We start from the raw sequence: 23580 nt of genomic DNA, 5'->3' as shown, positions 1-23580 counted from the left end.
ATCGCTTTCAGCCAGCTTATTTAATTGATTATTATTGATTTGCTTTCAGTCTGTATAGAACCCTTAAAGGGATACTCACACAAAAACATTTTGTTCTAACTTGCTATCACGAATGTGTATTTATGGGTATGTTTGTATCAATACAGCGTGAGAAATGAGGATATGGCGGGGGAGTATTTATATATGCTTCTTTGGTATTAAATATTACAGAATTTAAGACTGCTAGCCACATAAATATAGTGGAAGCAGGCCCCGCTACTGTGGGGGGGCTCTGGGGAACAGGGGGCCAGAAAAGACGGCGGAGGGGTGAATTGTGGGTGCTCCTCATTACTAGAAAGTTGCACACCTGAAAGCATGCGTGAGTGGTGGCCCCCAATAATATCCTGCTGCTTCTCTTGTGCTTAGAAACCTCTGGGACACAATAAAAATGCTTGTTATTGCACCACTAGACCCACAGCAAATGTTTTCACCTGGGTCCCTTGCTCAGTTGGCACAGATAGAGACCTGGTGCAAATTTTGCAACTAGAACCTGCATATGTGTATGAAAGTGTGTAAATATGAGCAAAAGTGTGCAAAACAAAAAAAAAGCTAACTTGTGTATTGTGCATGACTGTAAATGCATGAATGTGTGTGTAAATGTGTAAAAAAAAGGGCCACTCTTTAGTGAATAGGAGGTTCCTTTCCAGCGATGAGGGTCCCAGGATTGCAGGCAGGAAGTGCATGGATGGGCTCGGGGGGCTGGAGGAGGAAACTGTAACAGCAGACACGATTGTGACTGTGTCTGCTGTGAGAAGTCGGGTCCTGTGACAAGCGCGATACAGGAACGACTTGGCAGTCCCCTTGGCTTGTTGCCAAGGGGGTTGGGGGCACTTCGGACTCTCTGCGCCGCCGGATTTTGCCGCCGGTGCAGAGAGAGAATTTTCACTGCAAAGCATGTATGTGATATGTGCTTGGCAGTTAGAGCTTTTTCTGCAAGCATGTACGTGCTTGGCAGGAAAATCGTTAAAGGGGTTTGTTACCTTTGAGTTAACTATTAGAATGATGTAAAGAGTGCAACAGGCAATTGGTTTTCATTTTTTATTATTTGGGAATTAATTATATATTATTATATATTTTTGTTCACCAGCTCCCCAGTTTGGAATTGCAGCAGTTATCTGGTTGCTAGGGTTCAAATTACCTTGGCAACCTGGGAGTGGTTTGAATGAGAGACTGGAATATGAACGGAAGTGGGACTAAATAGAAAAGTTATAAAAAGTAACAATAACATTTTAGCCTCCCGGAGTAATAAATTTTGGCTGCTATTTAAAAGTTGGAAAGAGTCAGAAGAAGAAGGCAAATAATTAAAAAAAAAACAACAAAATATAAATAATGAAAAGTTGCTTAGAATTGGCCATTCTATAACAGAAATTGTTTAACCTCAGATATTGTTGCCAGTAATCGGGGCAATTAACTGGAGAAGTGATTCTGACTAAGTTGCCATTTTGCCTGCACATACTTCAAAATATGATAAAGAATGAAAGCATGCTGGGAGCTGTAGTCCAAACATCATCTGGGCAGTATCAAAACAGGACAAATTCACTTATTTCTACACTAAACCTCACCATAAAGCTGTCCCACTGCACCCCATTGTTCTCTATAGAAGTTGGTCACAGGGTCGGATTGGGGGGTGCAGCCTGTAGCCGCGCCACCTAACCCCCCCGCGTAGGGGCCCCCCTAACCCCCTGCAGGGTCCCCCACCCGACGTCCTCCCCTGAGCACGTAAATTTTATGCATCAGGGGAGGAACAGTCGGGCAAGGGTCAGGTCTGAGCCACCGGGGCCCACAGGGATTTTTCCCGGTGTCCCGGCAGCCCAGTCTGACCCTGTTTGGTCAGGAACATAATTACACATGGAAACCAATTCACCAATGAGAATTCTACTGATCAGAATCTTATATATAATTATATAATTATAGATGGGTTATTTAGCATTTTTATGCAGCCGTGGGACCTGGACAGCTGGGGAAAGTTAAAGTGAGCAATATTGATTTAAGAATAAAGGTATGGGATTCCTGATCCAGAAACCCATTATCCAGACAGTTCCAAATTACAGAAGGGCCATCTCCCATAGACTCCATTATAAGCAAATAATTCTAATTTTTAAAACTGATTTCCTTTTTCTCTGTAATAATAAAACAGTACCTGTACTTGATCCCAACTAAGATATAATTACCCCTTATTGGGGGCAGAACAGTCCTATTGGGTTTATTTAATGGTTAAATGATTCCCTTTTCTCTGTAATAATAAAACAGTACCTGTACTTGATCCCAACTAAGATATAATTACCCCTTATTGGGGGCAGAACAGCCCTATTGGGTTTATTTAATGGTTAAATGATTCCCTTTTCTCTGTAATAATAAAACAGTACCTGTACTTGATCCCAACTAAGATATAATTACCCCTTATTGGGGCAGAACAGCCCTATTGGGTTTATTTCATGGTTAAATGATTCCCTTTTCTCTGTAATAATAAAACAGTACCTGTACTTGATCCCAACTAAGATATAATTACCCCTTATTGGGGGCAGAACAGCCCTATTGGGTTTATTCAATATTTAAATGATTTTTAGTAGACTTAAGTTATGGAGATCCAAATCCCTTATCCCGAAAACCACAGATCCCGAGCATTCTGGATAACAGGTCCCATACCTGTACAACCCTGATTTTGATGGACTACACCTTTCAGCATGCTTCAACCTTGATAATATGTTACATTATTCTGGAATTTGTAGTTCAGCAACAACTGAGTAAAGTGTGGTTGAGCAGTTATTGGACAGCTTTGCTAGCTTTCCTTAGCTCTCACGTTAATACAAGTGGTGGATTATCCAACCAAAAGCAGTCTGCTCTGAATACACCCAGCACCCTGTTTTGTCCTTTTTTCATTATATCATTGCTGAAGGCATTAAATACACACTACACCTAAACAGCACTATGTCTGCACTTCTAAAGTCTGATTATAGTGTAATAGCCATACCAAGGCAAAATCGCACTCTCCCTATGTTAGTTAACAGCAAGATGGCAGGCATAAACTATGCAAGCAAAATGATTAGCCCTATAAAAACAAAAAATATTGCTAATAATTCATTGGGAACATGGTTAATTGCGTTATTAATGAAATTTGGCTCTGTCTTGGAGTACTTAATTGACCCCTCAATCACCTAGGTGGTCACATTGTTTCTTTTCTCAAAGTCTTGGGCACCCCTCAGGCAAGGAACAAAATAATTAAAATGCAGCTTTTACAGATAAGTCATGATGTGTGTGCTGTGCTAGCCCCTAGGTATGGCGCCAATCCGGAGTAACAGAGGACTCTCTGTTCTGTTAGACGGTGGCACCCCCTAGTGGTCGTTGGGAGAGAGTTTGCTGTGATGTCACATGCAGAGAGGAGAGAGACAGCTGGATTCATGTGGGGTTTCTCATAAGCACTGAAATGGTTTAGCAGAGCACCATGACATCCCACCTCCACGGCTGCATTTCTGACTGTCTGCATTCGGCAACAGGAGAAGAGAGAGAGACTACAGAACATATCACCAAGATGTCCCTCTAGTACTCTCCAGAACTGAACCCATACAGTGACGTTGGACATGGGAAAGTCATTTTGAGAGATTCATCGTTCCAGTGCTTAAGGTTAGGAGCTCCTTGCAGATTTATTTAGGACTGCTTTGCTAGGTTCTGGGTTGCCGTTGGATAACAAGTGCTAAGATGCAGGTACCACTCGGTCATCACTCACTATTGGCTCCAGGTTATGATATGCTGCTGGACAATGACAACTCATCAGATTCTAACCAGACATTTGCCAATAAGACAATTCCGTCGGTGAATTTGACGCGAGCCATGTTGCTGGGCTTTACCCTTGGCGCCTTCATCTCCGTGGCCATCATTGGCAACATTATGGTGATTATTTCTGTGGTCACCAACAAGCAGCTACGAATTCCCACCAACTACCTGATCGTCAACCTTGCCATAGCAGACTTATTGCTTAGCTCCACTGTATTGCCCTTTTCTGCAACCAAAGAAATTGTTGGTTATTGGGTTTTTGGCAGAATATTGTGTGATGTCTGGGCAGCTATGGATGTTCTGTGTTGCACTGCTTCCATTTTCAGCTTGTGCACCATCTCCATTGATAGATATATCGGCGTACGTCACTCTCTTCGTTATCCTACTATAGTGACCAGGAAAAGGACTATCCTTGCCCTCCTTGGTGTCTGGATGTTTTCCACCGTTATCTCCATTGGGCCATTGTTGGGATGGAAGGAGCCGGCTCCACCTGACACATACGTCTGTGAAATAACCACAGAAATCTTTTATGCCATCTTCTCTTCTTTGGCATCATTCTACATCCCTTTGATAGTCATCTTAGTCATGTACTGTAGAGTCTACGTGGTGGCCAAAAGGATAACCAAGAACCTAGAGGCAGGTGTGATGAAAGAACGGATGGATTCCAAGGAGCTGACTCTCAGAATTCACTGTAGGAACAAGCAGGATGATTCCCCCAACAACAGCAAAGTGCAGAATAACCAGCCTCGCAGCGCCCTATCTTTGAAATTGCTCAAATTCTCTAGGGAGAAGAAAGCTGCAAAGACCTTGGGAATTGTGGTTGGAATGTTCATCTTATGTTGGCTTCCATTCTTCACAGTCCTGCCTCTTAGTAAGTCTAAGTGTCTAGTGAATAGGAATAGTACCCAGCAATTTACTGCATGTGAATGCTCCGAATGGTATCAGGATGCTGGGTACCCGCAAATGCAATTAGGAGGTGATTTTGGGCTGTTTCTATTTGTTTTTAAAAATGAACACAAAGTGGGACTAATGTGCTAGTTATTCACCCCACGAAATGGTTGGTCAGCTATTTTCCCCATTTAGGTGTAGAGGGTGTTTGGGTAGGCTAATTAACGACATCTTCTACACAGATTCATATCCCAGGGACAATTCAATGCACAAATATAGTGCTAGTTCTATGTATAACATATATTATATATGACATGCCATCTGCCGGTACTCGTAATTTTTGGAGGAATTAGCAATGGTAGGCAGGTACGCAGAGTAAGCATAGAGATAGGGACACCACTTCTTCTCACCATCCCCAATGACCTTCACACATCCACGGTGACTCTCACACTCCTTGTATACCAGCTTACATTCCAGCACTCATACACGTGGTCACGGCTCCCTCTACTCCTTGCAGTGGCAGGCAGCCCCCCAGCCCCTCTGGGAGTTCCTTACACAGTCAGGCAGCCTTCCTGTCCCGTGCCTTGCTCTGAGAGTTAACGCCTTGCTGAGTAATTCTCAGAGCTCTTTATTTGGGCAGCTGTAAACACTAAATAGAGTAAGGAATGGAAGGTCTTTCCTAGTCTCCCTCTATTTACTCCTGGGACCCATTTATCTGGCATTTTTCCTAGTACTAATTGTTTATCACCTTTAATACTGTTGGAAACTACACCAAACAGTAATCATATTTATTGCATCTCTCACAGCCTCTACAAAACATGGCAGGATAAATACAGTGCCAATTCCATGTATAATACCCCAGAACACATGGCAGGATAAATACAGTGTCAGTTCCATGTATAATACCCCAGAACACATAGCAGGATAAATACAGTGCCAGTTCCATGTATAATACCCCAGAACACATAGCAGGATAAATACAGTGCCAATTCCATGTATAATACCCAAGAACACATGGGAGGATAAATACAGTGCCAGTTCCATGTATAATACCCCAGAACACATGGCAGGATAAATACAGTGCCAGTTCCATGTATAATACCCAAGAACACATGGGAGGATAAATACAGTGCCAGTTCCATGTATAATACCCCAGAACACATACAGGATAAATACAGTGCTAGTTCCATGTATAATACCCCAGAACACATGGCAGGATAAATACAGTGCCAGTTCCATGTATAATACCCCAGAACACATAGCAGGATAAATACAGTGCCAGTTCCATGTATAATACCCCAGAACACACGGCAGGATAAAGACAGTGCCAGTTCCATGTATAATACCCCAGAACACATACAGGATAAATACAGTGCCAGTTCCATGTATAATACCCCAGAACACATGGCAGGATAAATACAGTGCCAGTTCCATGTATAATACCCCAGAACACACAGCAGGATAAAGACAGTGCCAGTTCCATGTATAATACCCCAGAACACATACAGGATAAAGACAGTGCCAGTTCCATGTATAATACCCCAGAACACATGGCAGGATAAATACAGTGCCAGTTCCATGTATAATATCCCAGAACACATAGCAGGATAAATACAGTGCCAGTTCCATGTATAATACCCCAGAACACATACAGGATAAATACAGTGCCAGTTCCATGTATAATACCCCAGAACACATGGCAGGATAAACACAGTGCCAGTTCCATGTATAATACCCCAGAACACACAGCAGGATAAATACAGTGCCAGTTCCATGTATAATACCCCAGAACACATACAGGATAAATACAGTGCCAGTTCCATGTATAATACCAATGAACACATGGCAGGATAAATACAGTGCCAGTTCCATGTATAATACCCCAGAACACATACAGGATAAATACAGTGCCAGTTCAATGTATAATACCCCAGAACACATGGCAGGATAAATACAGTGCCAGTTCCATGTATAATACCCCAGAACACACGGCAGGATAAAGACAGTGCCAGTTCCATGTATAATACCCCAGAACACATAGCAGGATAAATACAGTGCCAGTTCCATGTATAATACCCCAGAACACACGGCAGGATAAATACAGTGCCAGTTCCATGTATAATACCCCAGAACACACGGCAGGATAAATACAGTGCCAGTTCCATGTATAATACCCCAGAACACACGGCAGGATAAATACAGTGCCAGTTCCATGTATAATACCCCAGAACACATGGCAGGATAAATACAGTGCCAGTTCCATGTATAATTCCCCAGAACACATGGCAGGATAAATACAGTGCCAGTTCCATGTATAATACCCCAGAACACATGGCAGGATAAATACAGTGCCAGTTCCATGTATAATACCCCAGAACACATGGCAGGATAAATACAGTGCCAGTTCCATGTATAATACCCCAGAACACATGGCAGGATAAATACAGTGCCAGTTCCATGTATAATTCCCCAGAACACATACAGGATAAATACAGTGCCAGTTCCATGTATAATTCCCCAGAACACATGGCAGGATAAATACAGTGCCAGTTCCATGTATAATACCCCAGAACACATGGCAGGATAAATACAGTGCCAGTTCCATGTATAATACCCCAGAACACATACAGGATAAATACAGTGCCAGTTCCATGTATAATACCCCAGAACACATGGCAGGATAAATACAGTGCCAGTTCCATGTATAATACCCCAGAACACACGGCAGGATAAAGACAGTGCCAGTTCCATGTATAATACCCCAGAACACATACAGGATAAAGACAGTGCCAGTTCCATGTATAATACCCCAGAACACATGGCAGGATAAATACAGTGCCAGTTCCATGTATAATACCCCAGAACACATAGCAGGATAAATACAGTGCCAGTTCCATGTATAATACCCCAGAACACATACAGGATAAATACAGTGCCAGTTCCATGTATAATACCCCAGAACACATGGCAGGATAAATACAGTGCCAGTTCCATGTATAATACCCCAGAACACACAGCAGGATAAATACAGTGCCAGTTCCATGTATAATACCCCAGAACACATACAGGATAAATACAGTGCCAGTTCCATGTATAATACCAATGAACACATGGCAGGATAAATACAGTGCCAGTTCCATGTATAATACCCCAGAACACATACAGGATAAATACAGTGCCAGTTCAATGTATAATACCCCAGAACACATGGCAGGATAAATACAGTGCCAGTTCAATGTATAATACCCCAGAACACACGGCAGGATAAATACAGTGCCAGTTCCATGTATAATACCCCAGAACACACGGCAGGATAAAGACAGTGCCAGTTCCATGTATAATACCCCAGAACACATAGCAGGATAAATACAGTGCCAGTTCCATGTATAATACCCCAGAACACACGGCAGGATAAATACAGTGCCAGTTCCATGTATAATACCCCAGAACACACGGCAGGATAAATACAGTGCCAGTTCCATGTATAATACCCCAGAACACATGGCAGGATAAATACAGTGCCAGTTCCATGTATAATTCCCCAGAACACATGGCAGGATAAATACAGTGCCAGTTCCATGTATAATACCCCAGAACACATGGCAGGATAAATACAGTGCCAGTTCCATGTATAATACCCCAGAACACATGGCAGGATAAATACAGTGCCAGTTCCATGTATAATACCCCAGAACACATGGCAGGATAAATACAGTGCCAGTTCCATGTATAATTCCCCAGAACACATGGCAGGATAAATACAGTGCCAGTTCCATGTATAATACCCCAGAACACATGGCAGGATAAATACAGTGCCAGTTCCATGTATAATACCCCAGAACACATGGCAGGATAAAAACAGTGCCAATTCCATACGTATGAAATCCCATAAGACATGGCAGGATAAATACAATGGAAGTTTCATGTCTAAAATATTTGTCCTGTGTGGTGCAGGAAATGTATTGGTGTTTGTATGGGGAGGCTGTATGGGGAGACCCAATAAGCATTCATTAAAATTCAGCTATGCTTTCAGTTCTCCATTACACCACAATTAGCCCTTTTCTACAACAATTAGCATCCATTAAGGTTTAATCAATCACATGGCCACTTGTCTGCTGAGTTATAGTGTAATGGCTATTGCTCTTCTGTATATTTCCTTTACATCTTTTACCACTTTTTTATAATTGAACATAAACCTTCAATAGTGGGGGTTGCTCCACCCAACTGTTGCCGGACTGCAAGATGCATGATGGAGTTGCAGTCCAGTAATATTAGAGATAGTTTCCTAAACAATTTCATGTACTCCAGTGAGCATCCTCTAGTGAAGATCCTGCCTGCTCTGTATACACTTGACTTTCATTGGGTATATATGATCCCTGCCAAAGGCATAGCATTGAATACAACTATGTCAGCCCTTCTGAAGTCGGAATACACTATAATATTGGCAAACCAAAACTGCAGTGTACACCTAGTAAAATGTCAATAACGAGATTATTTATGTGGTGCCAACAGGGCTCTTGAATCTGTATTTAAGATTCGGATGTCTACTTTGGAGAACTTGGAGAACAAAAACAAATGTTTTATGTCCAGAGCCCTAATAAACAGTAATTATTTTTATTACTTTTATTATCTGCATAAGTCTATCTACAGTATCTGTCATGAACACCTCTCTCTAATCTAACAGTATACAGGTATCGGATCCCTTATTCGAAAACCCATTATCCAGACATCTCTGAATTACGGAAAGCCTGTCTCACATAGACTCCATTTTAATCAAATAATTCAGATTATTAAAATGGATTTTCTTTTTCTCTGTAATAATAAAACAGTACCTGTACTTGATCCCAACTAAGTTATAATTACCCCTTATTGGGGGCAGAACAGCCCTATTGGGTTTATTTCATGGTTAAATGATATAAAACAGTACCTGTACTTGATCCCAACTAAGATATAATTACCCCTTATTGGGGCAGAACAGCCCTATTGGGTTTATTTAATGGTTAAATGATTCCCTTTTCTCTGTAATAATAAAACAGTACCTGTACTTGATCCCAACTAAGATATAATTACCCCTTATTGGGGCAGAACAGCCCTATTGGGTTTATTTAATGGTTAAATGATTCCCTTTTCTCTGTAATAATAAAACAGTACCTGTACTTGATCCCAACTAAGATATAATTACCCCTTATTGGGGCAGAACAGCCCTATTGGGTTTATTTAATGGTTAAATGATTCCCTTTTCTCTGTAATAATAAAACAGTACCTGTACTTGATCCCAACTAAGATATAATTACCCCTTATTGGGGGCAGAACAGCCCTATTGGGTTTATTTCATGGTTAAATGATTCCCTTTTCTCTGTAATAATAAAACAGTACCTGTACTTGATCCCAACTAAGATATAGTTACCCCTTATTGGGGGCAGAACAGCCCTATTGGGTTTATTTAATGGTTAAATGATTCCCTTTTCTCTGTAATAATAAAACAGTACCTGTACTTGATCCCAACTAAGATATAATTACCCCTTATTGGGGGCAGAACAGCCCTATTGGGTTTATTTCATGGTAAATGATTCCCTTTTCTCTGTAATAATAAAACAGTACCTGTACTTGATCCCAACTAAGATGTAATTACCCCTTATTGGGGGCAGAACAATCCTGTTGGGTTTAATTAATGTTTTATTGATTTTTAGTAGACTTAAGGTATGGAGATCCAAATTACAGAAAGATCCCTTATCCGGAATACCCTTGGTCCTGAACATTCTGGATTACAGGTCCCATACCTGTACCAGCATTCGTAGTTTATCATCATAGATTACTAGGTTTGCAAAGTAGTGTTTATATGCCCTTTAATTATGTTGAAAGAGGGCTTCTGTGTATATGTTTGGTGCTGCTGTAGTTACAGTGTATATGGCGTTTGCTGCCTATAATCATTGTGCTGCTTTGCTCGCTTTAATCCTCAGACGACTGCAGTAAATAACCCTTCTAGGGCAGGGATACAATAAACTACACAGTTAACCTGGCACCAATGCCTCCCTTAGTTTCCTGCTGTAACCACAGATAATAGGACAATGTGTGCCGCGCACAAAGGAATCAGTTGTATGACTTCCCCGAGCTACAATTCTCTAACAGTATATTACCCGCACATTCCAGTAGTTAAAGGGCCCTTTGCTCAAACCCTTGTTAGTCTGATCTGAAAGGGGACATTGTTGCATCCATACATTTACAGGTTAAAAGGGATCTTTGATGGCCATGGAAGATGAACGTCTACCGGAAAATGTGGTGGATCTCCCAGCAACCACTGCTAAACTCAATATCGCCGGCCATGTACAGACCAAACAACACACTCTATGGCTGATTGATCTGCAGGTCAAATGAACAGGCAGTGTATGTAGGGGCCAATATATATAATATATATGTATGGCTGCCTTACTATTTTTTCAATTATATATGCTAAGAGGGTGGGCAAACTTTTTGGCTCAGGGGCCACATTGACTTACAGACGGGCTGGGCCAGCATTACATCCAGGGCTGCCATCAGAAATCACCCCCCAGCATCCTCCTCAACATCCTCCAGCTCCCCCCAGCATCCTCCAGCTCCATTCCTCAGCATCCTCCCCAACATCCTCCAGCTCCCCCAGCATCCTCCAGCTCCATTCCCCAGCATCCTCCATCTCCACAACCCCCCCCACCCCCCAGTGACCTGCAGCTCGCTCCCTGCATGCTCTGGCTGCTTCTGACCCTGGCTCCCTGCTGCATCCTTTTATATGGTTGTGCCCCGTGTGTACTGACGTGATGTGCACAGGGTGCAGCCAATCAGGGCCCGTTATTTTTTTAAGGGGCCGGATTAAAAAGGCCAGCCAGATGGCCATTGTTTGCCCACCCCTGGGCTAAGAGCATATAAGCAGGGCCACATATTCATCTGCCAATCTACCATGTGCTGGCCAACATGGGGCATTGATCCTGATGAAGGGAGGGTGTATCCCCCCTGAAACGTTGATCAAGGTGGTCACAATAAATAGGTTAAGCTCCCCGACTGCATGTGTTTGTGTGTGCGGCTCCATTGCAAAAACAATTCAACACGGGGCATTGGCAAATGGAATTTTCAACATTTTTTAAAAAAATCTAGTATATGGATCCCAACCTATACAGGGATATAGGTCAGGATCGGTGGCCACGTGCCAATAACTGTATGCAGCTTTGTTTTGTACAGTATTATTGGCATGTGTATGGCCAGCCGTTAAGCCGTTACTGTTAAGTAATGCCTTTTGGAACAGTCGTAGTGGGTCCTGTGTCAGTTGCTCCCCTTTCCACTGGCTGGGAAGTGTCTTCTAGTCTTGGTGGTTGCACCTAGGGCAGTGCTGGCCCTATAAGGTCCCCCAATTGTCTGGCTGCTGTAGCTGTTTACCTTTGTGTAAGCTTTAAATGCTGTCTCTACTAAGATTAGCTGGCCCTTCTGCTTTGTTCATACATTAGATTCAGGCTGTAAGCCCCTGCATTGTTCACACTTGTTAGACCCTGCAATATTCACACATTTAAGGCATGCACTGTTCACACCTGTTAAAACCTACATTGTTCATGTCTGCAAGATGCTGCATTGTTCACAACTCAGACTGTAGGCATCTGCATTGTTCAACTGTGTCACTGTACATATTGCAGTACAAACTGTTTACCTTGGAGTGGTCATAATAAGTTATTTGCTTGATGATCATGATAGGTTTCCCTGTCTCCTTCCCTACTCTGCCTGATCTACTCTACCCCGCCTGTGTGCCATACTCTGCCTGCCCTATGCTGCCTGTGTGCCATACTCTGCCTGCCCTATGCTGCCTGTGTGTGCCATACTCTGCCTGCCCTATGCTGCCTGTGTGTGCCATACTCTGCCTGCCCTATGCTGCCTGTGTGCCATACTCTGCCTGCCCTATGCTGCCTGTGTGCCATACTCTGCCTGCCCTATGCTGCCTGTGTGTGCCATACTCTGCCTGCCCTATGCTGCCTGTGTGTGCCATACTCTGCCTGCCCTATGCTGCCTGTGTGTGCCATACTCTGCCTGCCCTATGCTGCCTGTGTGCCATACTCTGCCTGCCCTATGCTGTCTGTGTGTGCCATACTCTGCATGCCCCTGCTCTATCCTGCCTGTGTGTGCCATACTCTGCCTGCCCTACCCTGCCTGTGTGTGCCATACTCTGCCTGCCCTACCCTGCCTGTGTGCCATACTCTGCCTACCCTACCCCACCTGTGTGTGCCATACTCTGTCTGCCCTATGCTGTCTGTGTGTGGCCATACTCTGCATGCCCTGCTCTATCCTGCCTGTGTGTGCCATACTCTGCCTGCCCTACCCTGCCTGTGTGTGCCATACTCTGCCTACCCTATGCTGCCTGTGTGTGCCATACTCTGCCTGCCCTATGCTGCCTGTGTGTGCCATACTCTGCCTGCCCTACCCTGCCTGTGTGTGCCATACTCTGCCTGCCCTACCCTGCCTGTGTGTGCCATACTCTGCCTGCCCTACCCTGCCTGTGTGTGCCATACTCTGCCTACCCTATGCTGCCTGTATGTGCTATACTCTGCCTGCCCTACCCTGCCTGTGTGTGCCATACTCTGCCTACCCTATGCTGCCTGTGTGTGCCATACTCTGCCTGCCCTACCCTGCCTGTGTGTGCCATACTCTGCCTGCCCTATGCTGCCTGTGTGTGCCATACTCTGCCTACCCTATGCTGCCTGTGTGTGCCATACTCTGCCTACCCTACCCTGCCTGTGTGTGCCATACTCTGCCTGCCATACCCTGCCTGTGTGTGCCATGCTCTGCCTGCCCTATGCTGCCTGTGTGTGCCATACTCTGCCTGCCCTATGCTGCCTGTGTGTGCCATACTCTGCCTGCCCTACCCTGCCTGTGTGTGCCATACTCTGCCTACCCTATGCTCCCTGAGTGCCATGCTCTGCCTGTCTGCCCTATACTGCCTGTGGGAGGTGAACCTGGCAGGGGGTTGTTCTTGGAGTTTTTTATCATTTGGAAATAATTGTTAGAGTAAGAACCTTGCCAGTTCCCAGGGTCGGCAAAAAATCAGTCAGGCAAAGAGGGAGATAAACTAACCTGCTGCAAGGGGGGCGAGGGACTCATACCCCCTTAGCTCTGGAGGGGTAGGCAAACCCCCCTTAGTTCTGGCCCTGCCATCAGAGTAAACTTTAGATAGTTCGGACATTAAAGTGAAGACTGTGACTGACATTAATGGCAACTGCCTATCATTGTGCCCAGGGGGAAGGGGGGGGGTGGATACACTTACAGGACAAAATGCCCCCCCCCCCCACTCCCCTTTTGCACTGACAGGCAGTTGCCAGTAATGTCAATTGCAGTATGGGCTGTTTTTGCAAAACACACTGTGACATAAGCCTTACCGCTATATGTAATAAAAGGGACTATGTTTGTATAAGAGCAGCAACCCACAAGATGTTGCTATGGATTATTGTACCTGGGCAAACTTAGTGCCTTTTATTACATAACCCCTTAGCACTTTGGGTTCCTCCATCCTTAAAGGAAAGGTAAAATCATCACGTTTTTAACAAACAACACTTTACCACTATTAAACCTAGGGGTAGGCAGAAGAGACAGCTGCCTATGGCGCAATGATTGGGGGGCACCGGACAGGAGCCTCTCTTGCATACCCCTAGTCCGCTCTCTTTATCATCGCACTGGGGGGCAGTGCAGGTGCGAGGTGGTCGACTGGGTTGCCTAGGGCGCCCGGTCAGCTTGTTCCCTAGACTGACTCTCTTCTTCAAAAAGTACCACCATTTTTTTCTGCACCCTGCACGAGTTCTTTGTTGTGATATGGCACTTTCAGGAACAGTTCTGTACTGCCCACTCGCTCACTAAAGCCTGATAGGGGGCGCCTGTAAAACCAGAAGCAAAAGATGGCAGTTCTCTGCAGTGATACAGAAGAGGAGCGCCAGCTCAGGGTATTTTCCCACAATCTGTTATCAGGGTTGGCCAGGATTTGGGGAAAGATGGCCTATGCCAGGGCAAATGTCAAATGTCCAAGTAGCAATGGTGAGGGTCACTAGGTACTTATCTCTTCTTTCTGCCTATCCCTACTCCGGACAAGTCCTGTGGCCGATCCATCACTGCTTGCTCCTCAAATGTGCCACCCCTAGTCTTCAGCTTGTGTGTGTAAGTGCAAGGGTGTGTAAGTGCAAGGGTGTGTAAGTGGAAGGGTGTGTAAGTGCAAGGGTGTGGGTGGTTGGAGTAAGGTAGCCAGCTGGGGTGCCAAGGGCGCCCAGTCAGGTTGGCTCACCTCTGCGCCCCAATTAGTTTAATGGCCAATATTACCCTTCAGCTTGGATATTCAAGGGTTTGGCCAAACTGAACATTGTCTCATACAATTTGGAATCTTCAGTTAATACTCCTTGAACCAAACTTGACTATAAGACAGACTAATAACACATAAGGCCGTTAGTAAGTCTGCAAGTGCGGTGCTGAGTGCAACTATATAGAAGTGAAAGGAGCATTATGACACATGAAAGTGGTTTTACGTGCAACTGGCTGTGGGGAACTTGCAGGGGCTGCAACTTGCAGACACACATGAGCCCTATAGATTCTAAACTGTATATAATTAGTAAATCTACCATAATAACGTTGGCATGCCATTTGATACACTTGTGGTTGTTTGCACTAGTATAGTAGTACTTGTAGAACAAGGGCATGCAAACTGCTGATTTAGAGAAAATCACTTTACTTATGGGGGGACGGACAATCAAATTTTTAAAAATATTTGAACAAAATAAGATTATTTTTATCATACTGAATGTATTTAACCAACCTTTAATGTTGCCCCCAGAAGCTCCCCTTGTTGGATCTTGTTAGGCCATCTTGTGTGTGTCATTGGCACTCTGGGCTGCTGCATCAATCCCCACCCCTCATTCAATGTGTTTTTCTTTGCTCCATTCTAGGTTCGCTGTCTGAACATCTGACGCCCCCGGTTACACTGGAGAAAATCATCTTTTGGCTTGGATACTTCAACAGCTGCATCAACCCAATCATTTATCCCTGCTCCAGCAAGGAGTTCAAGCGGGCCTTCATCCGGATCCTGAAGTGTCAGTGGGGAAACAGGAAGAATTCAGCGTTCCGGAGATCTCAATATCGACCTCGGCCTGGCAGTACAGTCTCCCATTCTAGAAAGGATTCCATTGAAGAAACAAGTCAGTTTATAAATGGCAGCCAAAGGACCATAATGACCAATGCCCCAAGCCCAAGATTCCTAAGAAAGTCATCCCAGCCAAAAGAAAAAAGGACATCAGAAAAAAAAATCCCTGTTTCTCAGGACAGCTAGATCATCAAGAGCCTCAAGAATGCAGTAAGCAAGATAATCCCTGCAGTGTCTTGTCTTCTAAAGAACATAAAGAACACAACAATGATGCATATCTGTCTAAGGTGGCATCTACTGATCTGCTTTCCCCAGATATGGTTTCAGCTTGCCGATAGCAAACCAGGAATGAAGTACTGTTATTTTATGTGAAGCTGTTGGACATCTGTTGATGGTTTCTTGAATTCTAACAGAAGTTGGAGAGTCAACCTAGAATTGATCAAATCATAGGTTTGGCCCAAACGGCTTTAATAAAAATGGTGGTCCTGCCAGGTCTTGGTTTGAAGCAAATGGCTTGAATAAAGATATCCACCTAGACAGGCTGTGGCTGACAGATATATATAGTCGAGTTGACAAGCTGAGACTGAGAAGTGCCTATGATGCTGAAAAGCTCTGAAGAGTAGGAATACTAATAACGGTCGACTGGAAGAAAAATCTAGTGTGTCATAAACTGATAATAACGGCATTTCTATCTGCTCCCACGCAGGCCTGATGATGATGATGAAAATGATGAAGATATCTAGAGATAAAGACTGAAGAACAATCTATTGATACATTAAGTTCTGGAGAACTTGAGAGGAAACCTTTATAGCTCTAAAGCACATACATTCTTTATCAGTGTGTTAATAACGCGTGCCCTTTATTTAAGCTATGTTTTTGCTTACAAACATGTATATTTGTTACCCTTAAACAAACATTTATGTTCTGGCTGGCCTTACACATACACAGATATGCACATTTGAAGCAAAACACCTCTTTTATCTAAAAAACTATGAAAGAAAAAGAACCTACTAATAAACACTGTAAGATCCACTGGAAAGCAAGCCTATTGTTTATACTCTGAAGACACGCTCCATGCAATGACCATCTGTCCACCAACAAACTATTATTTCATTCTTTTTTGCTTCTTATCATGGTTCATTTCTACTCCCTGTCTCCAGAGGTATTAATCCCTTTGCCCAGGCCCATCCCCCCAACAGGGCCTGCTGAGGGGGGCCAGAGCACAAGTCTTTGCACCTGAGCCTGTGGCCCCCTAGCTATGCCACTGCCAACAAGTTGACAATATGGCTGATATGTTTGAACAGGGCCTCCCGTGGCTAGTGGAATACTTTCATTAGATAAATGATTGGACAGGGCTTTAGTGCGCAAAGCAGATGTGTGTTCCATAGTGATGTAAGGTTGAGCAGTGGAAGTCCGACTCTCCATAATACACAAGATACATGTATAAACTCTTCTCCTTCTCTCACACACTCCACACTCACGTTCCCTCTCATGAAGCCTCCAGTGCTATAGTCTAAATGCCCTAGCAGAGTGTCATTAGCCATTGAGGGGGCTTCCTCTCCTCTTTCCCCCTGCTTCTCTGTTGTGTACAGCTTACAGTGCACAGACTGACTCTCTGAAATACCCATATGTCCACTAACCTACCCTGAAGGCTCATGTCCCAAAGTGGCACACAATCAACCAGGTTCCTACCCACTCTTTGTCAGGACCAAGGACTTCCCTTGCTAACTAGCCGGGCTGCCTTTCACCTCTGAGGAGAGCTAGCACCAATCTCCAACCTTCACCTTGGTCTAGAAGATATAGCTTCCCACCTGCAGGCCCTGGGCAAAATTTCACTGGTGGGCCCCCACTGCTACAAAATATTTGTGATAGACAAAGCCTCAAGGACATGAAGTTCAATACAGTAAGGCAGCTAGTGAAGAAATGGTCTGCGCTTACTGAAGTAGACAGGATTCCCAGGTGTTGTGCCCCGGACTAACAGTTCTGGGAGCATAAAAATGACAAATGGACAAAAAGGCAAAGAAGGATGCTTCAGCCAAAAGTTATCCCATATGAAAGGTGTGCTAGTGGCGCCCTACCCTGGTGGACCCTGAGCAAATGCCCCTTTTGCCCATTTATAAAACCTGCACTTCCTTTTATAGACTCCTTTAGACTAATGTCCCACGGAGTGAGTTAGTCTCCGGCAACGAAAAAAGCCGAAGCAATTTGTAGGCCTTTCCACCAGCCACTCCTATTGTTTCGGAGAGGTTAGTCGCCTGCAGTAGCAGAGATCTATAGCGGGTAACTAAAGGTCCCCATACACGGGCCGATTCTAGCTGTCGATATGGGTCCCTTAGACCAATTCACCAACTAATCGGCACGTGTATGGGCACTACCGACAGTCCTGCCCGACCGATATCTGACCTGAAATCGTCCAGATCTCGATCGGGCAGGTTAAAAAATCTAGTCGGATCGGGGACCCCCGGACCAACTTTGCCTATACCTGCCGTAATATTTTGATTGTTTAGCCCGGATTCTCCCGATATCGCCCACCCGAAGGTGGGGATATCGGGAGAAGATCGCCAAGCGAGCGGATCTTAAGGTGTATGGGCACTTATACTCGCTCCCTGGGACATTAGACTTAGGAGCATTTCCCTACAGTTTAACCTTAAAGTATGGTGCCACCTGCTGGCACATGAAATAATCTTTATTTATGTGTATATGGACTTGCAGTTACACCTGCCTGTGTTCTAACAAAGGCATGTTTTACTTAATAACACAGTTGGCTTTGAAGCTTGTCTCCTACACCTCCACTTCCTTACCTCCAGGCTGCTATGGTTTTCTCATGCTTTGAATAAGACTCTGAGTATTTATTAGGGGCATTTATATAAAATAGGGAATTCTTTTGGCAGTCTCAAGCAGTCCTAAGCCATGGTAACGTGCCTAGATTTGCCACCTGGACAGTATTGTATTGACCAGGCCAGTACAAATGATAATTGATGCCAGTATTATTAACAGGGTAAACAGAAAAGTTAGAGCGGCTGGTATTCTTTTTTCCCCAGGACACAAACATGCCCAAAACAGAATTGAGAAAGAGAAAAAAAGGCAACTTTCTGTAAGGACACGTGAGGGTGTCGGGCTGTACTGCAAGGGCCCTTGGTGCTGCATTAGGGAACACAGGATCACTTTCCTGCTTCAATTCCTAGTGACTCTCACTCAGTCTTTCCTGGTGTAGTTGTTTTTCTTAAATGGGTTGGATCATATGGAAAAGAATCCACCGCCTTCTTACCTCCGGGTGCATACACATTCTTTTTAACCGATCTTCATACTAAGTGAAGAGAAGAATATTAATTAATAACAATTACTGGTATATTATATATTATAATTCGTAACTGACAAACGTGTGTCATAAGAAGTGAAGTGGTGAAGCCAGTACAACCCAGTCTATACAAATAAGACTAGATATAGTACATCTACTTCTACACACACCCATGTTGTTACTAGCTGTTTTATAAAAAAAAAATAGACAAAGATGTGAACACTGCAGAGCCTTACAGGATTTAGCTGTTCAGGGGCTTACAGACGTGAGCAATGCAGGGGCTTACAGGTGTGAACACTGCATGAGCTTACAGGTAAGAAAACTGCATGGGCTTACGATCTGAATAATGCAGGAGCTTACAGGTAAGAACACTACAGGAGCAATCGGGCAGGTTAAAAGATTTAGTCTGATTGGAGACCACATCGGCGTCTATTTCCGCCCCAGGGCCCCAACGACCGAATTAGCCTGAATTTGCCCGATATCGCAAACCCGTAGGTGGTAGGGAGAAGATACGCTTGCTTGGCGACCTGGTTTAACTGGGGTTTCTGCTGCGGCAGTATTGTACCTTTTTCCTGCCTTTTTTATTTCTGGTTTTGGTCTTTGGCTTAAAAGGCAGTTTTTTTCCTTCCAGGTATGAGCAGAGTTGTAGTTCAACAACTCCTTTTTCTTTTTGGTGTGTTTACAGGCATTTACTTCTGTGCCTGCTAGCATGATAGGAGCCAACATTGGGAAATGTTTGATTGCTATGCGACGTCATTTTGCATTACTTACGTGTCTGTTGGTCCTTGTCCTGGTTATGGCCTTTGGTCAGTGTGACCGCTGGTCTCGGCCCGTTAGCCGTTTTTTTGCCATGTCTCTTGGCTTGCATGGCTGCTGTTCCTTGTTACGGGCTTTGCCTTGAGTGCCTGTTGACCCTGTCCCTGGTTATGGTTTTTGGCTTGCTTGGCCGTTGGTTCAGTTTATGGCCTTTGCCTCATTTGCCAACGTAGCAAGTAGGGCAAGTCTGCCTTTAATTTTTAACAACTGGATTTACAGTTGTACAGTACAGCCATGAGATTGGTCCCTTTATGTTTGGGCAACTGTGGCACAAGGAGTCATGGGATTTGTAGGTGAGTTGGACTGTAGGTGGAGAAAGAAATGTAGAGTTTTAAAAAGTTAAACCAGCAGGGAAGTCACACCCCCGAGGATGCTGCCTGGGGGACCTGTGATACGCGTTGGAGAAGCGCGGTTACATAGCGCGGTTACATAGCGCAGTTACATAGCGCGGTGACATAGCGCAGTTACATAGCGCAGTTACATAGCGCGGTTATATAGCGAGGTTACATAGCGTGGTTACATAGCGCGGTTACATAGCGCGGTTACATAGCGCAGTTACATAGCGAGGTTACATAGCGCAGTTACATAGCGCAGTTACATAGCGCAGTTACATAGCGCGGTTACATAGCGCGGTTATATAGCGAGGTTACATAGCGTGGTTACACAGAGTAGATGTGTCCCACCTTTGACATTGCTCTTTTAGGTCTTTAAAGTTAATGCCCCTCTGCCCCTACACAAAGAGCAAGATCGGAAGGATGAGGCTCCCTATTCCCCAGGTTACCACCAAACCTTCACTACAGCAAGAACCCAAACGCTGCCTCACTGCATGTTGGACACCAGCTTTGGGGATCACAACTCTCTCAAACAAGAACCTCTACCAAACTGACATAGAAACCCAATAGATACCATCTGTCAACCAGAGGGAGCACCAGAACCAAAATGAACTTAGGGTCTTGCACTTCTCTGGCACAAATGCAAACAGTTTGAGGGTTTGGGGGTTGCATGGCAATAAAATGGCTTTGTCTGATGTATAGCAATTCCTGTTACTGTACTGCTTGAACAGAAAGCCCATATCCATCAACCGGAATTCAAGTGAATGGGAACCTACCGTGTTACACATCAACTCGAACCTCCTGCCAAGGATGACCCCACCTTTTGTTAGCAGCCGGGGGACTATCAGAGGAACACACAGAGTAATGACTAGGGTATCGTTGCCCAACTGGGTATAAAGGTTGGTATTCCCCTTCCCTTAATATGGGAAATAGCCCAATGAGTAGGGGTGTCTCTAAGCCTTGCATTGAATGAATACATGCTATTAAACACTCACGTATTTAAGGTTTGATCTCTGGAGGGTATCATCCTGTGATCTGAAAGAACTGTACCAACCTTGTGGCACAGGAGAAAGTTATAAGCCTCCATAAGGAGCAGGCAGAGTGGTGACAAACTACCCTTAGAGCAGGGATCCCCAATCTTTTATACCAGTGAGCCACATTTAAATGGAAAAAGTGTTGGGGAGCAACACAAGCTGAAAAAGGTTCCTGGGGTGCAAATAGGGGCTCTGATTGGCTATTTGGTAGCCCCTATGTAGACTGGCACCTACAGGAGGCTCTGTTTGGCATTATACTTGGTTTTTATGCAACCAAAACTTGTCTCCAAACCAGAAATTCAGAAATAAGTCCCTGCTTTGGGGCCACTGAGAGCAACATCCATGGGGTTGGGGAGCAACATGTTGCTCATGAGCCACTGGTTGGGGATCACTGCCTTAGAGAGACACCATGAAATGCTCAAAGGATTTAATGAACGAAGTTGTGCACGGTTTATCCAGATGGCTTTTACTCTTTCACATGCTTTTGAAATTATTGCTCCAAAATAAGTATGGGTTGGACTTGCAGGTTCATTGTACATATATATTTTTTCCCCCCATTATTTTAGGTCCCAGTGCCAAGGTGGCCCAGTACGAGGCTGAGGATAGTAACATACTGCATATATAGACCAAAAAATCGCAAGGGAGACTTTGTAGTAAAGGGAATCTTGAGCCCCATGCTCAGTAGAAAAGGCCAGATAGTTTTCATAAGAAGATATACTCTGCCTGCCCTGTGCTGCCAGTGTGTGCCATACTCTGCCTGCCCTATGCTGCCTGTGTGTGCCATACTCTGCCTGCCCTACCCTGCCAGTGTGTGCCATACTCTGCCTGCCCTATGCTGCCTGTTTGTGCCATACTCTGCCTCCCCTATGCTGCCTCTGTATGCCATACTCTGCCTGCCCTACCCTGCCTGTGTGTGCCATACTCTGCCTGTCCTATGCTGCCTGTGTGTGCCATATTCTGCCTGCCCTACCCTGCCTGTGTGTGCCATACTCTGCCTGCCCTATGCTGCCTGTGTGCCATACTCTGCCTGCCTTATGCTTCCTGTGTGTGCCATATTCTGCCTGCCCTATGCTGCCTGTGTATGCCATACTCTGCCTGCCCTATGCTGCCTGTGTGTGCCATACTCTGCCTGCCCTATGCTGCTTGTGTGTGCCACACTCTGCCTGCCCTATGCTGCTTGTGTGTGCCACACTCTGCCTGCCCTATGCTGCCTGTATGTGCCATACTCTGCCTGCCCTACCCTGCCTGTGTGTGCCATACTCTACCTTTCCTATGCTGCCTGTGTGTGCCATACTCTGCCTGCCCTATGCTGCCTGTGTGTGCCATACTCTGCCTGCCCTGCCTGTGTGTGCGCCATACTCTGCCTGCCCTACCCTGCCTGTGTGTGTCATACTCTGCCTGCCCTTATCTGCCTGCGTGTGCCATACACACAGGCAGCATAGGGCAGGCAGTACATACAGTGACAAAATCCTGGCACTGCTCCTACAGTCTGAGGTGTGAAGAGGTGAGCAATGTGGGTAATTACCGTCTGAGCCTGAGGTGTGAACAATGCAGGGGGGAACAATGCAGGGTTTAAAAGGTGTGAACAGTACAGGGAATTACATGTTTAAACAATACAGGGGGGTTACAGCCTGAATCTGAGGTGGAACCATGCAGGGGGGCAGTTAATCTCAGTACTGATACCGTTTAAATCTTACACAAAGGTAAGCAGTCACAGCAGCCAGACAGGTGGGGGGGGCCACACAGGGGGGGCAGTCACGGGCCGCCAGTTGGACAGCACTGGGCTAGTGGGCCACACGGGAGGATGAACTCAATCCCATTCACAGTCACTTTCACAGCAGCACCAGTGCTTTCAGTTAGCCACACTGGCATTGTAGTCAGCGCACAGAGGTTCCCTGCCCTTTATACCTTCCTATAGCCCACTCTCTGGGCCCCTAGCCCATAGCAAATGCTGTGCCACTAGGAGTGAGCTCCCAGTTCGGATGGCTATGATTCACATTTAATATTTGTTTCACCTCCAGAACACTGGTTTCCATTATAAAGTGGCCAATAGATCATATTGTATGTGCTATTCATATATAGATAGAACTGATATGGCTTCATACAGTGCATTTCAACGCACGTAGCTCAGTTTCTTGAAACTGAATGTAACCCACATGTAGGTGGGGGCACCCACAGTCACAGCCTTGCTAAAGGTCAAGTAGACCAAAGGCGCAGAGACTCAGCAGAACCAGTAAGAAACAGTGTTTGATACAGATCAGGGAACTCTGGCAG

The 23580-nt window shown here is 44.9% G+C and overlaps 1 protein-coding gene across 1 annotated transcript; it reads left to right on the top strand.

Annotated features, from left to right (window-relative positions):
- The first annotated feature begins 3454 nt into the window (after positions 1-3454).
- On the top strand, positions 3455-16858 carry adra1b (adrenoceptor alpha 1B). The gene is made up of 2 exons (XM_031898676.1): positions 3455-4681; positions 15633-16858. The coding sequence occupies exons 1-2, from the start codon at positions 3736-3738 to the stop codon at positions 16010-16012; spliced, it is 1326 nt and encodes a 441-aa protein (XP_031754536.1). The 5' UTR covers positions 3455-3735; the 3' UTR covers positions 16013-16858.
- Positions 16859-23580: the final 6722 nt, after the last annotated feature.

Source organism: Xenopus tropicalis, chromosome 3, assembly GCF_000004195.4.
Source record: "Xenopus tropicalis strain Nigerian chromosome 3, UCB_Xtro_10.0, whole genome shotgun sequence".
Taxonomy (NCBI): domain Eukaryota; kingdom Metazoa; phylum Chordata; class Amphibia; order Anura; family Pipidae; genus Xenopus; species Xenopus tropicalis.
The sequence above is the reverse complement of the archived record's forward strand: the minus strand, read 5'-3'. Positions and strand labels throughout refer to the sequence as shown.

Bases quoted from the DNA above. Each gene is read 5' to 3' on its own strand.
- adra1b (XM_031898676.1), top strand. From the start codon at position 3,736: ATGCAGGTACCACTCGGTCATCACTCACTATTGGCTCCAGGTTATGAT. The intron at 4,682-15,632 runs GTAAGTCTAAGT...GCTCCATTCTAG, and splicing joins CTTCACAGTCCTGCCTCTTA to GTTCGCTGTCTGAACATCTG.